The sequence below is a fragment of the Mustela erminea genome, chromosome 5, assembly GCF_009829155.1.
Source record: "Mustela erminea isolate mMusErm1 chromosome 5, mMusErm1.Pri, whole genome shotgun sequence".
Lineage (NCBI taxonomy): Eukaryota > Metazoa > Chordata > Mammalia > Carnivora > Mustelidae > Mustela > Mustela erminea.
The window spans coordinates 52925242-52940517 of NC_045618.1; the positions used below are offsets into that span (position 1 = coordinate 52925242).

A 15276-nucleotide genomic window follows, 5' to 3' on the forward strand; every position below is an offset into this window, starting at 1 on the left:
AAGTAGGCAGAGAGGCAGGCAGAGACAGAGAGGAGGAAGCAGGCTCCCCGCTGAGCAGAGAGCCAATGCAGGGCTTGATCCCAGGGCCCTGGGATCATGACCTGAGCTGAAGGCAGAAGCTTTAACCCACTGAGCCACCCAGATTCCCTGATGCTGGATTATTTTTTAAGATTATTAAGATTATTCTGGTTCCCCTGAAAAATAATTTTAGGAGCATGAGACATTTATAACTCATCATTTTTATTTATTTATGCAAAAACCCCTACAACAACTATTCTTTCATCAGTTATAAAGGTGTATTAATAAGGCCATTGATAATAGTAAAGCAGGGAAGCATAAATTGGCCTAAATATAATTTAATTAAATTAATAAATATAATTTTTTCCAGTTTTACTGAGAAATAGCTGACATGTATCACTGTGTAATTTTACAGCATGATGGTTTGATTTAAATATATTTTGAAATAATTATCACTATGGGTTTAGTTAATACCAACATCTTATACAGATACAATAAAAAGAAAAAAATTCATTTTGTGATGAGAACTTTTAGGATCTATTCTCTGAACAATTTTACAGCCTAAAACTAAATGTGATCTGCAAACAAAATGCATAAAGAAAATTTAGGTACTCTTCCTAAATAATCAAGCAGAAATGACTTTTAGATAATTAAAGTTATAATATGTATTTTAAGAAATTATACAGATGAATAATTGACAAACTGGATTGTCTGACTATAGACCCAGATAATATATAACAGTATCTCTTTAGTAGGGATTGTCTAAATTGTGTAGGATTCCTCCAAAAGCAGTAAGGTAAAGTTTTGTTAATATGGGAATATTTAATATATTAAGAACATTTATTGTGTTAGAATTACTTTGATAGAAGAATTTCATCAACTTTTTTAAACTTCAAAGCCTTCTATAAGTAGGCATTTTTCACTTCCCATCTTTTTTGAAATGTGGAATTAAAGCTCAGAAAAAGTAGTCTAAAGTCAAACAGTCAGTGTGACTTGACATCACATATTAAGCCATGTATATCACTTGGAGAGTTAAAGAGAATGTTACACTTCAAGATATATTACAATTAATGATGGAAAATGACCAGAAGAACAACAGATGTAAATCATTTTTGTCAATCTACAAAGCCTGTGGCGCTGGCTTTAAGTCATTCCTCTTGCCTTGTGATCATAAGTAAGTTCATGGATTAGCCTGTTTACTACTATGTAATAGATTATTAAGACTATCCAAAACTCAAGGGGTTCTAATGAGAAGATAAAATTATTTATTTAGATATTGTTCTAAGCTCCTTCCTACCCTCCACATATATTATCATGATCTCTTCCACATTTCTTATTCAGGAAGTACACGTTATATCTGGGATCTCAGAATCCTTTGCTTTGAAAGTCTGTGGTTCAGAATTCTGATCCCTTACTATTTCCCCTCCTTTAGGATTGCTGCAGAGACCATCTGCAGCCTGGATCCATGGATAAGGTCAATTCTTCAGTGGTGTCTGAATTTGTATTGTTGGGACTCTCTAGTTCTCAGGAGCTCCAGCTTTTCTTTTTTGTTTTCTTCTCTGTGTTATATGTGGTCATTGTGCTGGGAAACCTTCTCATTATCGTCACAGTAACTTCTGATAACAGACTGCACTCCCCCATGTACTTCCTCCTGGGAAATCTCTCGTTTGTGGACATCTGTCAGGCTTCTTTTGCTACCCCTAAAATGATTGCTGACTTTCTGAGTGAACATAAGACCATCTCCTTCAGTGGCTGCATTGCCCAGATATTCTTCATCCACCTTTTTACTGGAGGAGAGATGGTACTACTTGTCTCCATGGCATATGACAGATACGTAGCCATATGCAAACCCCTACACTATGTAGCCATCATGAGTCGAAGGACGTGCACTGTCCTGGTAATGGTCTCCTGGGCTGTGGGCTTGGTGCACACATTAAGCCAGTTATCATTTACCGTGAACCTGCCTTTTTGTGGACCCAATGTAGTAGACAGCTTTTTTTTGTAACCTTCCTCGAGTGACCAAACTTGCCTGTCTGGACTCTTACATAATTGAAATACTAATTGTAATCAATAGTGGAATCCTTAAGTACTTTCTCTTTCTTGGTTAGCTCTTACATCATTATTCTTGTCACTTTCTGGTTTAAGTCTTCTGCTGCAATGGCCAAGGCTTTTTCTACACTGGCTGCCCATATCACTGTAGTAATATTGTTCTTTGGACCTTGCATCTTTATCTATGTGTGGCCCTTTACCACTTACCCTGTGGATAAACTTCTTGCCATATTTTACACCGTTTTCACCCCCATTCTAAACCCCATTATTTACACACTAAGAAACAGGGATATGAAGGCTGCCATGAGGAAGATTATGACCTATTACCTGAGGCCCAAGAAAATTTCTGAAATTCCACTAGTAGCAAGGAATTCCCTTTATTAAGACACAATTCCTTCAACTTCCTCAAATTGATACTCTGTCTATAAATATTTTCAATGTGTTCTTGGGGCATATCTCAGTTATGGTGGAAGTGATGAGGAAGATGATATAGAGAGTATCTAATGGATATTAACTAGCCCCTTCCCAGGTATCACCTAAGAAAAAGCTAAATATAAAAAAATAGGGGAAAATATATCATGATTACTTGTTCTGGAAATGAACAGAATGACAATATGTGGATAGTATTAATGCTTTCGCTGCTTTAGTTGCAGCATGAGTATGATAGGGAAAAAAAAGGGAGTACCTGATTCTTTGGTGGGCATAAATTCAGGCATTTTTTGTGGTCCTAGCAGTTTCCTAATTTGTATGCTGAAAAATCTATGTAGATGAATAATGTTTTCAAGATAGTGAAAATCAATTTTCCCAACCAGAAGATAGCCTTTCCACTGATTCAAGTGTGTAGACTTAAGTGGAGATTTTTAAATTATGAAACCCCTCCCCTAACATCAATTATGCCTATCCCATATTGTTTTCCAATAACAATGCTTTTAAATGAATCAGGAGCTTGCATTTCAAATCTTTTGATTAATGGTCTTTCTATAATCAGTTAAGATAATTTCAGTTTTCTCTGAAAACACTGACGTTTTTGTCTATGCTATAAGTAGCTACGCAACAGTCTTTACATTTAGACAAAATACAGAGTTCTTAGTGACACTGAATCAATGATAAACATACAATCTAACTGCAACCTGGATCCTGAAAGACCTCTGGATTTCTACTCTGAACCTCTCAGGACCATTATCAGATTTATTAATGTTGATAATTGTTTTTAAGGGCTTTCTTGGATGCTTCTCAAAGTTTATTTTATTTTTATTTTTTAAATTATCCAACAGATAGTACATCATTAGTTTTTGATGCAGTGTTCAATGATTCATTAGTAGTTTTTAAGCTTTCCCCCCCAACACTCCTCAATTCATAAAAGGTAATTAGACAAACATAAATATTAGTCTCTCCAAGGATGAAAACATGAGTTTTGCTTTTTGTTATTTGCCTACTTATCTTCCCAATTCCATCTCATCTTTTCTGAACCCAACTGTAATAAAGCATCATTAAGTAAAATATTGAAAAAACCTTGGGAATTTCCTCTTCTCCCATCCCACTCAATTTTTACTCTCTCCATAGCTTTCTAGTTCTTCTGAGAACTGATATTCTTTGCTCTTTTCTACTCTCAAAGCCTACCTTCCAGTAAGGGTAGTTTAAAAGTAATTTACACTTCAGTGTAAATTTAAATACATCAGCTACTTCTTCCAGGAATATGTACACATTGATTTCTTTCTAATTTTAGGATATCATTCCATCAGTAGTGAGAGGGGAAAGTCAGCAGCTTAGATCTGAAACAGTGGCAGAAAGAAGAGGTCTTACCAATGTTTTCTAACTCTAAACCATGCAGGCTGCTTTGTTTTTCTATTCAGGGAATGAGGTCCAGCCTTATGATTCCCCTTTTTCTTGAATAAAAGACTATATGTACTGTATGATTTTCTTTTAATCAGCCTATAGTACCAAAGTATTAGGGTAGCAGAACTCATTAGAAAGCTTATTAATTTCATTCTTTTTTTCAATGATAGATGATTTGATGCTAGATTATATGAAACAGATCCTTCTTGTTAGGTATTTTATAAAAATGTTTTGTTAACCATGGTAAACAATGAGAATAAATGTGTTAAGAAATTCAGAAAGTATGTAATCTGCTTAACTGGACCAGTTATTAGCTAATCAGGCACTCATAACATTTTGTGACTATGAGATTCTTTTGAAAATATGATAAATATCATAGCTCTCCTTCCCAAACAACAGCATAACACTTAAACATAAGACTGGATATACATTAATATTTTACTTTAGTAACTGATTTCTGGTTTTCAGTTAAAAAAATGACTGTAGAGTGATCTTTAACAGAGGAAAGTATATGCTGTCTCTGATACTGAATTAATCTTAAACATTTACTGGAATCCTTGAGATAAAGTAAGTATTAAGGAGTCTGGCAACATTTGGGTAGCTCAGCTGGTTAAGCATTACATGTTTCTTGATTTTGGCTCAGGTCATCATCTCAGAGTGATGAGATCCAGCTCAGCCTGGAGTCTGCTTCTCTCCATCTCCCTAATCACATGTGCTCTCTCTCTCTCCCCTTCTCTCATATAAATAAATCTGTTAAAAAAAATGGAGTCTGAACTTTCATAGCTAATATTTACAGAAGAGGAAATGCTTGAGTGAAAGAACTTCAAATTTTCCCAAACTCTTTGGATTTTTTTCACATGGCATGATTTATGTTCTTTACAAACTATTTTTGCAAGTTCTCATTCAAGAAAAGATGAAGTGGTATTTATACTTCAGTGAAGTTCTTCCAAAGAATGCCTGGAAAGCCAGCAAGTTTTCTCGTAATAGAGAAAAACACACATTTTTTTTTTTTTTTTTGAAGGGGCGGGGAGTGGGAGGTTGGGGAGAGGTAGGTGGTGGGTATTATGGAGGGCATGTATTGCATGGAGCACTGGGTGTGGTGCAAAAAACAATGAATTCTGTTACGCTGAAAAGAAATAAAAAACGCACACACACACACATTTTATTCTCAATTATTGGTATAATCCCTTGACAAGCTGGATATTCAAAGTCCTACATTTTGAATGTTGACAAAGTTGACAGCTTTCTTAGACACAATTTCAGAGCTGTTAAAAGAATTTCTACTAATGCATGGCAGGGAAGAGAGCAATAATTAAAATAATGTGTGGAATTTCCTCTTATCAAAAGAGTAACAAAAGCAGGTAAGCTGCTGAAAATAAAATACTCTATTTAATAGAGAAGAATCATGTTTTGTTTTGTTTTTTTTCCTTTGTGTATTTCTTGACAAGGAAGCTCTATAAATTATCAATTTGTTGTCTCTTGACATGAAGTCCACCCTTCATTGACATGTTTGTGGTATCTGACCTGGACTCAAACCTTTCACCTTTGTCATGAAAGGATGTTGGATGAACACTACAGAAGAGAGAGGCCTTTCTTCCCGCTTCCAGTGTCCTTAATTTCTTTCTTTTACACTGCAGCTGCCATGGGCTACCCAGTGGCACTCACCCTCCAGCAAGTTTTGTTGCCAGTCTCAGCCTTTCATTTCCTGCTCCTCATCACTCCATTTGGGGACCAGCTTTGTCCAAAGGCCTATTCATAAGCTCTCCAGAGAGTTCTGAAACTCACCCTTGGGGAGGGGGTCCCCCTTCAAAGTCTGTTCCTTCCCTGGTTCTGTCCTTCAGCCCTAGAACATTATTTGGAGCTCTCTTTCATCCCTTTTTTGTACTACTACCAGTTGCTAAGTCTCCATGTTCAACATTCCTTGTTCAAAATACCAGTGTAGTTTTTGTCTCCTGATGGCACTCTGACAGATACCGAAACATTTAAGTATTTACAAGATATTGAAAAGCCAGAAGCATCTAAAAGTGGTTCATAAAATATGACACGTAATGAGGAAACTCAAGAGCTGGCTGAACCAAAAAATGTTAGCGTTTTCATCTATTTATATACTCATAGTGTATGATATCCTTTGTCAACTGTTTATTTTTTTTTTCTCCTAAGACAACAAATCAGGTATTTACTAACTTAAAAAAAAATAAAATAAAATTTCACTCTCTGCTCCAAGCCAGTGTGACTATTTTCATAGCAAAGGTTTGGTTTGGGTTTTGCTCATTCGTTTTTCCCCAGTCATTCATGGATTTCATTTTAATGTGATAGGAAACCTTGTATAGTGCTCTTTAATGAGGGAAAATGGAGCATTCAAGTGTATGTAACACTGAATCCTTAAAGTTTGTATTAAAGTTTTAATCATCAGTCTGCTTTTCCTGAGAAGACCCTACTGAAGAGCTTTCCATTTGAAAAGATAAATCTGCTTGTTATCTTTACCCTGCAGGTCAAGACGATCACCAAGACAGAGGCAGCACCACTCTGTGTTAATGCATTTTTGTGTCATACATGCAATGATAAAAACAAACAAAATATAAAGCCAAAAGTTCAAGAGAGACTTTAACAAACTTTTTCATAAAATATTTCAAATTACTTTAGTTCCAGTAAAACAAAGAGAGACATTAATACTAAAACAAACGCTTTTTTAGTTTACTGCCAACTATTCAAGGTAACTAGCAATACATTTCACCTGGAATTGAGACACTAAGAGCAGTAGAATCCCATGTTATATTTTGTTTAAGACAAATCTTAATATAATTTGGTAATACATTTTTTAATGGAGGTATTTTAAAATGTTAATTTGAAATACTCCTTTTTTTTTTTGTCCAGTTTACAGATCTCTGTGGACTTTTCTTATACCCCTGAGAAACTGACAGAGACATAAATTTAACTGCAGAAAAATGGGGAAATAAAAGTACATTTTAGAAATCTGAAAATAACTTTTCTCATAAGACTTGTCAAATCCAAGCTCAGACCATATTATTATTATGTGCTCTTGAGCAGATTACTTGCTTTTGATCAGGTCACCTCCCTAAAATCTTCCAATTCCTATGCATTCCTCTTAGGGCAAAAGAAAAGCAATCCTCACTAATATGATTAATAAGGCCCTTGGCTCTCTATTCATATCACCACATTAACCCACATCCTCTTTTAAGTAATATGGTTCTCCCTGATGGAAGTAAACTCCACAAAAACAGGGACTTTGTCTATGGCAGGTGAACATATCCTGAAAGTGTTTTTCATAATGTGACTTTTTGTAGAAAATATGGAGTCAAAAGCCAGGGCAGACTTGTTTGTTCCTTCTGCTCTCAGAATGTAAACTACTTCTGCTATGTGTATGAGCTAAGTGGACGAGTAACACTTCAGACAAGGAATAGAAACTCAATGCATAGCTCAGAGAATAGAGGAGCTGAAGTGATGGAACAGACTCTAGAGAGATGAGACAATATGGCCAGTGGTAAGTGTACCTCAAGATGCTAGCTCAGGGTAAAAAGCGAAGCTTTTTAGTTCCATTAAAATAAAAATTACTGGAAATAATTTGATTCATGTTCACCATAGGGTAAAAGCAAAGCATTAGCAGTATAATTTCCAAAAGTGCACAGTAACAGAAACCTCCAGGAGAAACACATTGACTACAAGGCACATCATGATGGTCTTTAGAAGACTGAAAAGGGAGAGAAGAATCTGATAACATCAAGATTCAGTATTTCATCATAGGTATTTTTACTTTTTTTTTGACAAAATTATATTTCATCATAAATACTCCCCGTTGGAGAAGATCCTTGACATATAATATGCTGTATTTCCAGTATGTTGAAATTCCCTAGACTACATCAGAACTAAATACATGAAGGATGCCACAAAGTAACTGAAACACCAATGAAGAAAACCTCTCAACTCTATTTTGTGACAGAGTTTTCACAATTAAAGAAAGAAAAAAAAAAAAAAGACATCAGTCACTCCCTTACCTCTGAAACATTTGCTGTTGACCCATTTCTATATTGGTTCTCCTAGTTTGTCACAATATAGTCCTTAGTAAACTTAATGGTCCTGGTAATCTATACATCATCATACTAGTCCACTACATTGAAAGCACATAGTGATTGGACCTTTGAGCAGAAATGACATAAAAGAGGTAGAAGATAATCCCTAACATTTCAGGATCTATTAAGTCATTCAAGTTCTAAAGGTTTGAATATTCTGAGGTATGATACCGAATCCCCTCAGAACATACAAAAATGTAATTTTGTTTTGTGCTTCTTACCACTGAGAAAGAGACACAGTACTTACAGGCTCACTGAATCTTGGAGGCAGCATAAAGCTGCCTTGCAAACATGGCTTTGATGCCATTTTGGGTTAAGTCACACAGGATTTCCGATTTCCAATGAATCTTTTGTACTTAGTCCAGTCTTGAGTGCAAGCTGCCCTTACTACTCATGCTATACAAACCAGGAAAACCAGTCAAATAGAGGTAGGGATGATAAATAAGAATACTGCACAGATTCTTTAGCAAAGCCACTTAGAAGAATGACAATGCTAGTTCCTCGGATCCTAGAAAAGAAGCCCTGCATCCTGCAGCAGAGAACTACACTGTGGTTGAAAAGCAAATCCTAGGATGCTGCAGGGCCCTACCAGAGACTGAGTTTTCTAGTGTCAGAAAGAAAGTGGGTTTTCAAGTGACTATGTGACTAGCACTGCTCATTATGAACCAAGTATCAACAAGTCACAATTTCTAGCTGTCACAGCAGTAAGCCAACTCTGGGACCAGGCTGAAGCAGGTATAAAATCACAAGTAATCAGCACCCTGAAGTAGTCCAGAATTCTATATTACCTACTTTTGTTGCATTAATACCCTTACTTCAGATCAATTTTATGGTCTCATAGAAGGGTTTCTATAAATGATCTGATTGTCTTGATGCAAGCACAAAATGGACAACTGCTGCATTCTTGTCCACTCAGATGACTAATGGAAACTGGTGAGGGAAAATTCTATTACTGGGAAAAGCCATAAATATTTCACTCAGTTATCAAATTTGGGATGGAAAATTGGTCCTATGTGGAAGTAAATATAAATTCCTGGACAGTGAAATACAGTTTTATTGGTTTAATAGATGTCTTAAAAGATCAAAATTGGAATATGTGGCAGAGAAAAATGAGGACAGGTCTATGTGGGTAGGCACAAAGTGTGTGGATTTTTATACCTCACATCAGTGTCCATCTGAGACCAAAGCATGGAATACCTTTTATTAAGATTAGTCTCCTAAGTTCTGGGATCCCCCCCATCATGAGGGGATTCGGTATCATACCCCAGAATATTCAAACCTTTAAAACTTGAACCTTTAAAACAAGTGTCCTAATGAACACTTGATCAGCAGAAGGAACTGCACCTGAAAACCTGATATGCTGCCATTCCGCAGTGAGACCACATCCATTCAGTGGCATGTCAAATATATCACACCCCTTCTTCCATGTGGGGGGTAGTGATTTATCCTTATTGGGATGGACTCCTACTCCAGATATGGGTTTTCCTTCCTTGTCTGCTGTCCCCCTCCATTATCCTAGGCCTCTAATTTTGACACCTTCTTAAAAATAAATATTAAATATTTTCTACAGAGCATATACAAGGAAACTTACTTTCAATTTCCTTTTTTAAAGATGACCATTTGAAACTCACATCTATATCACCAGCTTTGGAAATACAGAAAACTTACTATGTATAATGTATTGGAAGAACTGCTGACATATGTTTAGAGAAATAAAAGATTTTTCATGGAAAAGAAATGTAGAGCACCTTCAAGTATTTGAAAACCTTTCATGCTGAAGTGAGAACATATTTGTTCTACTAAACTATTAATGGTAGAATCAGTTGTGCAATTTAATAATAGATGGAACTATCTCTGGAAATACTGAGCTCCCTGCAAATGGAGGAAACCACCTTGAGGCTAGGTGATCCTTTTCAGGATGGTTTCATTATTTTAACAAAAAGTTAGTGGTTGAAAAAGTATTTGCTGAGTGGAAGTCAGTGAAAATCTAGTAATATTTTGCTTTCCTATGTACCAACTAGTTGGTAAAAAAACCTTTTTTCTTTTCCATTCCTGGAAAGAAAATTCTGTAAAACATAATTACTCCCACTGCAGGGTGACATCAGATCTCCAGTGAGTGATTTCTCACTTCCCCAGTGAAATCTGTTCCATAGAACAAGGATGAAGGCTTTATATTGCCTTACGTTAGGATACTGCACTTGTATAGTAAGGAGAAAAGGAGGATCCTCACTACCTGAGGTGCTTGCTTCTGCACAGCTTCGTGCAGAGACCAACTTAAAATGCATCAAGTCAAGAATATATCACAAATATTTTAGGCATGAAGACTCACAGCAAAAGTGAGGAGCTTAGAAACTGTGGGACACCGTATTTGGAGAAAATAAGGAAGAACTGAAGGACTGGGAGAAATCATTAAAAGTGTAAACATTATACATGCATTTGACCACTGTGTTTGGACTAGATAATTTGTAAACTGTCGTCTAGATGCAAAATCAGCAACTAGAAGATCGAAAAGGAACAGCCACTATTGTCTCAGTCAAGCTGGAAGCTCTACCTAAAAGAGGCAAATAACTGGCTCTCTACTTCTCTGTTGATTTCCCACTATACTGGTTTAGGGCAGCTCTGATATAATAGGATCAGCATCTGATAAACAAAGGGAAGTATGCTATAACCATCATCTGTCCCTTCTTTGCTTCCTTCATGCTTTCTATTCGAGAATATTTAGCCATTTGTTAAGCAAATATTTGTTGACCATTTATTTCCCTGGAATAAAGAAGGAGTAGCTACACAAAGTAGGTCAAAAAGGGTATCTTTGTTTTTTATTGCTATGCTTATAGGTAATCAACTATTATAAGATGAAATAATGAAAAGAAAAAAATATGCATGTTTATGGTTTTGGAGTTCTATTGCAATACTTTAGATGGGTACTGAGATAACATCAACTTTTACGTATCAGACTTGGTCTTACATTGGGAAGAGGAAATTTTCTTACAGTATATTTTCTGATCTGAAAACATTTGTTATCTCTAAGTAGTCTAGTGATGAACACACAAGTGACCCATTAATGGAGAAGCTTCTGGGTGTTCTGTGCATAGACCAAGGAATTGAGTGACTTGTATAAACTTCACATGTTTCCATAATATAACAGCCTCTGCTTTTAGAATTTTAGAGATGAAAACAGCCTTGGAAATAATGTAGTTCTATCTCCCAAGGTCAGTCACATAACTGCTAAATGGTATATATTATGTATCTCTTCTATTGGGTATAATACCTTAATATAATACCTTAAGTATTGAAAAAAAAAATGAGCTCTAACACCAAACCTGGTATACTCTCCTTGGATTAAGAGATCACAGGAAATTCAGTGTGGAAAGGATTTTCTAGTTACTTCAAGTATTTTGAAAAATGAAACTGACAAACCTTAACATTCATTAGGTATTAGAAAGATGGAATTTGTAGAAAATTTTATTTTTAGGGTATCCTTTTTTCAAAGATAAAATGATTGTTTGAAATTGTATTAATACCACTAACTTTATCTAACATGGTTTTTTTTTTTTTAATTTTTAAATTAATTAATTTATTTTCAGAAAAACAGTATTCATTATTTTTTCACCACACCCAGTGCTCCATGCAATCCGTGCCCTCTATAATACCCACCACCTGGTACTCCAACCTCCCACCCCCCGCCACTTCAAACCCCTCAGATTGTTTTTCAGAGTCCATAGTCTCTCATGAGTCACCTCCCCTTCCAATTTACCCCAACTCCCTTCTCCTAACACCCCTTGTCCTCCATGATATTTGTTATGCTCCACAAATAAGTGAAATCATATGATAATTGACTCTCTCTGCTTGACTTATTTCACTCAGCATAATCTCTTCCAATCCCGTCCATGTTGCACAAAAGTTGGGTATTTCTGATGGAGGCATAATACTCCATCCTTTCTGATGGAGGCATAATACTCCATCGTGTATATGGACCACATCTTCCTTATCCATTCGTCCGTTGAAGGGCATCTTGGTTCTTTCCATAGTTTGGAACATGTTTTAACCATTATGCTTCCCCTTCTCTTCCTCCTTCTCTTCTTCCTCTCACTCTTCAGTGTTATCTTACTAGGTGATCACAGTTGGCAGGCTTTACAATAAATTGAACACTGTAAGTAGTCCCTCATGGCATCTTCTTAAATTTGAAAGTTTAATCTTACCTTTTTAAAAATTCATAACTGTAGTCCTTTAGCACTTTAGACCTTAGAAATAGGAATCATTTTCCTTTTCAATGTTTATTTGCCTCCTCCTCTCCCCTTTGCATTGTAAATATGTGATCAGACATTCAAGCATTGGCTCAACTCTTCCTCATGGAGATAAGAATTCCATGATAGAAGTTTATATGGAGGTCAGTTCATGCCTTACTGATCTGTTTATATTCTTTAGTCACTTAAGTTTTGTCACTCTTCTTAAAACTAGATATCATAATTCACATGCAAAGATGGGAACCCTTGAAAGAGTAGGACTTAGTGCTTCAACAAGCACAATGAAAGCTTATAACATTTTTTAATTGATTTATGTTTACCTTACAATTTTACCTTAAAAGTTTAAAATATTTATTATATCAGTTATATTAATCATGGCCAAATACAGCATACAGAATCAATCAGTATAATGATAAATTCCTACTGTATATTGTTGGGTATCTAGGACTAGAGGCAAAAATGATTCCTGAACAACCAGAGGTCATGTAGGATTTTTTTTTTTTCTGGGATCAAATGGTCACAGTGACAAAACAAACAAACAAAAACATTCAAGAGGCAATTTAAGCTCTAAGCTTCACTCTTCTGAAAATCTGTCATGCATTCAAAATGTACCAACTATATGGAGCATTTCCAAAAGGATGATATCTGAAAGGTGTCACAGATTTTGATAAATACTGGTGCATCAGATGTGTTTAGGAAGAGATAAAAGGTAGAGAGAATACACTGAAAATACATGGGTGGCTCATTCAAAATTGATCTTTATGTAACAGATGGTAGACTCTGGTAAACGACTTACATGGATGAAAGAAACATTTTTGATTTTTAAAGAAAATTCAGAGCATCAACATTGGCTCTTCTTTTCATAATATGGCAAATTGCTTCCATTAAGCCTCTTAAAACAATGTCAAGCAATTTATGATTGTCAATTCCAAGAATATTAATCTACTTAGCCTTCTTTCTCAAGACATTAATAACTCTTCCATGCTTTGCTTCTGATCTGTCATTACCATCTTGATTTTTATTGTTCCTTAGTATACCCTCCTCCAGCCAGGCCTTTCAATTAATGGCTTTGTGAAAATGTCTTTCCATTCCACCTTTATATCTTTCTTCCCACTATTCCCTTTGCTTGAAATGGACTTTTCTATTCGGTTTTGGCTGGCAAATTCAAAACTTTTAAGAAGTTTTAGCTTAAGTAATAGCTATCCCATGATACCTTACCTCACCATTTTGCCATAATTTCTTTCATCTTACTAATATTTGTGGTGTTAATGTATCACATTTGCTTGTTTTGGATTTAATATATATATATTTTAATTTTTTATATGTATATCTACTAAATTATGAAACCATCCATATCATACCCTTTTTTCCATATTTCTACTTTTCATTGCAGTCACAGATGTTAGACAATTGATTACTTATATAATTTCATTAAACTAAACTGACTTTTAATTGAAATCTTACCATATTTCTTTTGTATATATACTGGATATAGTACTACCATTGTGATCTTTCCTGATTTGCCTTTATTTAGGTAACAGGAGAGTGGCTTCATGGCTAACACAAATGAATCAGTGGTATCTGAGTTTGTGCTTCTGGGACTTTCTAAATCTTGGGAACTTCAGCTTTTCTTTTTTGCCATCTTCTCTTTAGTATATGTGACATCAGTTCTGGGCAACATCATGATTATTGTTATAATTTCCTCTGACTCCCATTTGAACTCACCTATGTACTTCCTGCTCAGTAACCTTTCCTTCATTGATATCTGCCAATCTAATTTTGCCACTCCCAAGATGCTTTTGGACTTCTTTGTTGAACACAAGACTATCTCCTTTGAGGGCTGCATGGCCCAGATATTCCTTCTTCATAGTTTTGTTGGGAGTGAGATGATGTTGCTTGTAGCTATGGCATATGACAGATTTATAGCTATCTGTAAGCCCCTACACTATAGCACAATTATGAATCGGAGACTATGTATAATTTTTGTGTTTATTTCCTGGTCTGTGGGTATTCTTCATTCTGTGAGTCACTTGGCTTTTACAGTGGATCTGCCATTCTGTGGCCCCAATGAGGTAGACAGCTTCTTTTGTGACCTTCCCCTGGTGATAGAGCTGGTTTGTATGAATACTTATGAAATGGAAATTATGACCCTAACTAACAGTGGCCTGATATCACTAGGTTGTTTTCTGGCTTTAATTATTTCCTACACCATCATTTTGATCACAGTTCGTCGCCGGTCCTCCAGCAGGTCATCCAAGGCACTTTCTACATTAACTGCTCACATTACAGTAGTGATTCTTTTCTTTGGGCCTTGTATTTACTTCTATATATGGCCTTTTAGCAGACTCTCTGTGGATAAGTTCCTTTCTCTGTTCTACACTGTTTGTACACCCCTGCTGAACCCCATCATCTACTCTCTAAGGAATGAAGATGTTAAATCAGCCATGCGAAAACTGAGAAACCGTCATGTGAACTCCTGGAAAAACTAGAGATCACCATGAGGTAATCCTGAATGGGAATAAAGAGCTTCTACTGGATCACAACACCATTCCAATTACTTTTGCTAATGATATTCTAATCTACATAAAATGCTACTCATGTTACTAAACTTGTGATTCTCTTCAACTGAACACATGGCATTGTTATACCTTGCACTCAAAATGTATAAGCAAACTGAGCTTTTGGTATGTTCAACTTAATTATACTTTTCCATATATTGACATAGTAAAAACAAATGTGTCCTGCAACATAGATTTTACCTCATTAATGTATATTTGTTAGCTTATCTTTTCTTTCTGTATTGAATATTTTGGTAATTTATAATTTGGTTATATATACAGTTGATGCCTGAACAACATGGGTTTAAACTGTATGGGTCCACTTATATGTGGATTTTTTTAAAAATAAATACAGTATAATACTGTAAGTGTATTTTTCTCTTCCTAATGATTTTCTTAATATTTTTCTTGACCTTACTTTATTGTAAGAATATAGTATACAATCTATATAACATAAAAATATGTGCTAATTGATTGTTCATG

The 15276-nt window shown here is 35.5% G+C and overlaps 2 protein-coding genes across 2 annotated transcripts; both read left to right on the top strand.

Annotated features, from left to right (window-relative positions):
- The first annotated feature begins 1483 nt into the window (after positions 1-1483).
- On the top strand, positions 1484-2451 carry LOC116589946 (olfactory receptor 4K5-like). Its single transcript, XM_032341680.1, is given in 3 exon segments — positions 1484-2011; positions 2013-2095; positions 2097-2451. Coding segments are annotated over 3 exon segments (966 nt in total).
- An 11337-nt stretch (positions 2452-13788) lies between these two features.
- Positions 13789-14724, top strand: LOC116589947 (olfactory receptor 4K1-like). Its single transcript, XM_032341681.1, has one exon. It carries the CDS (start codon positions 13789-13791, stop codon positions 14722-14724), a length of 936 nt encoding a protein of 311 aa, XP_032197572.1.
- Positions 14725-15276: the final 552 nt, after the last annotated feature.

Excerpts from the sequence above, each read along its gene's own strand:
- LOC116589947 (XM_032341681.1), top strand. The coding sequence starts at position 13,789 with ATGGCTAACACAAATGAATCAGTGGTATCTGAGTTTGTGCTTCTGGGA.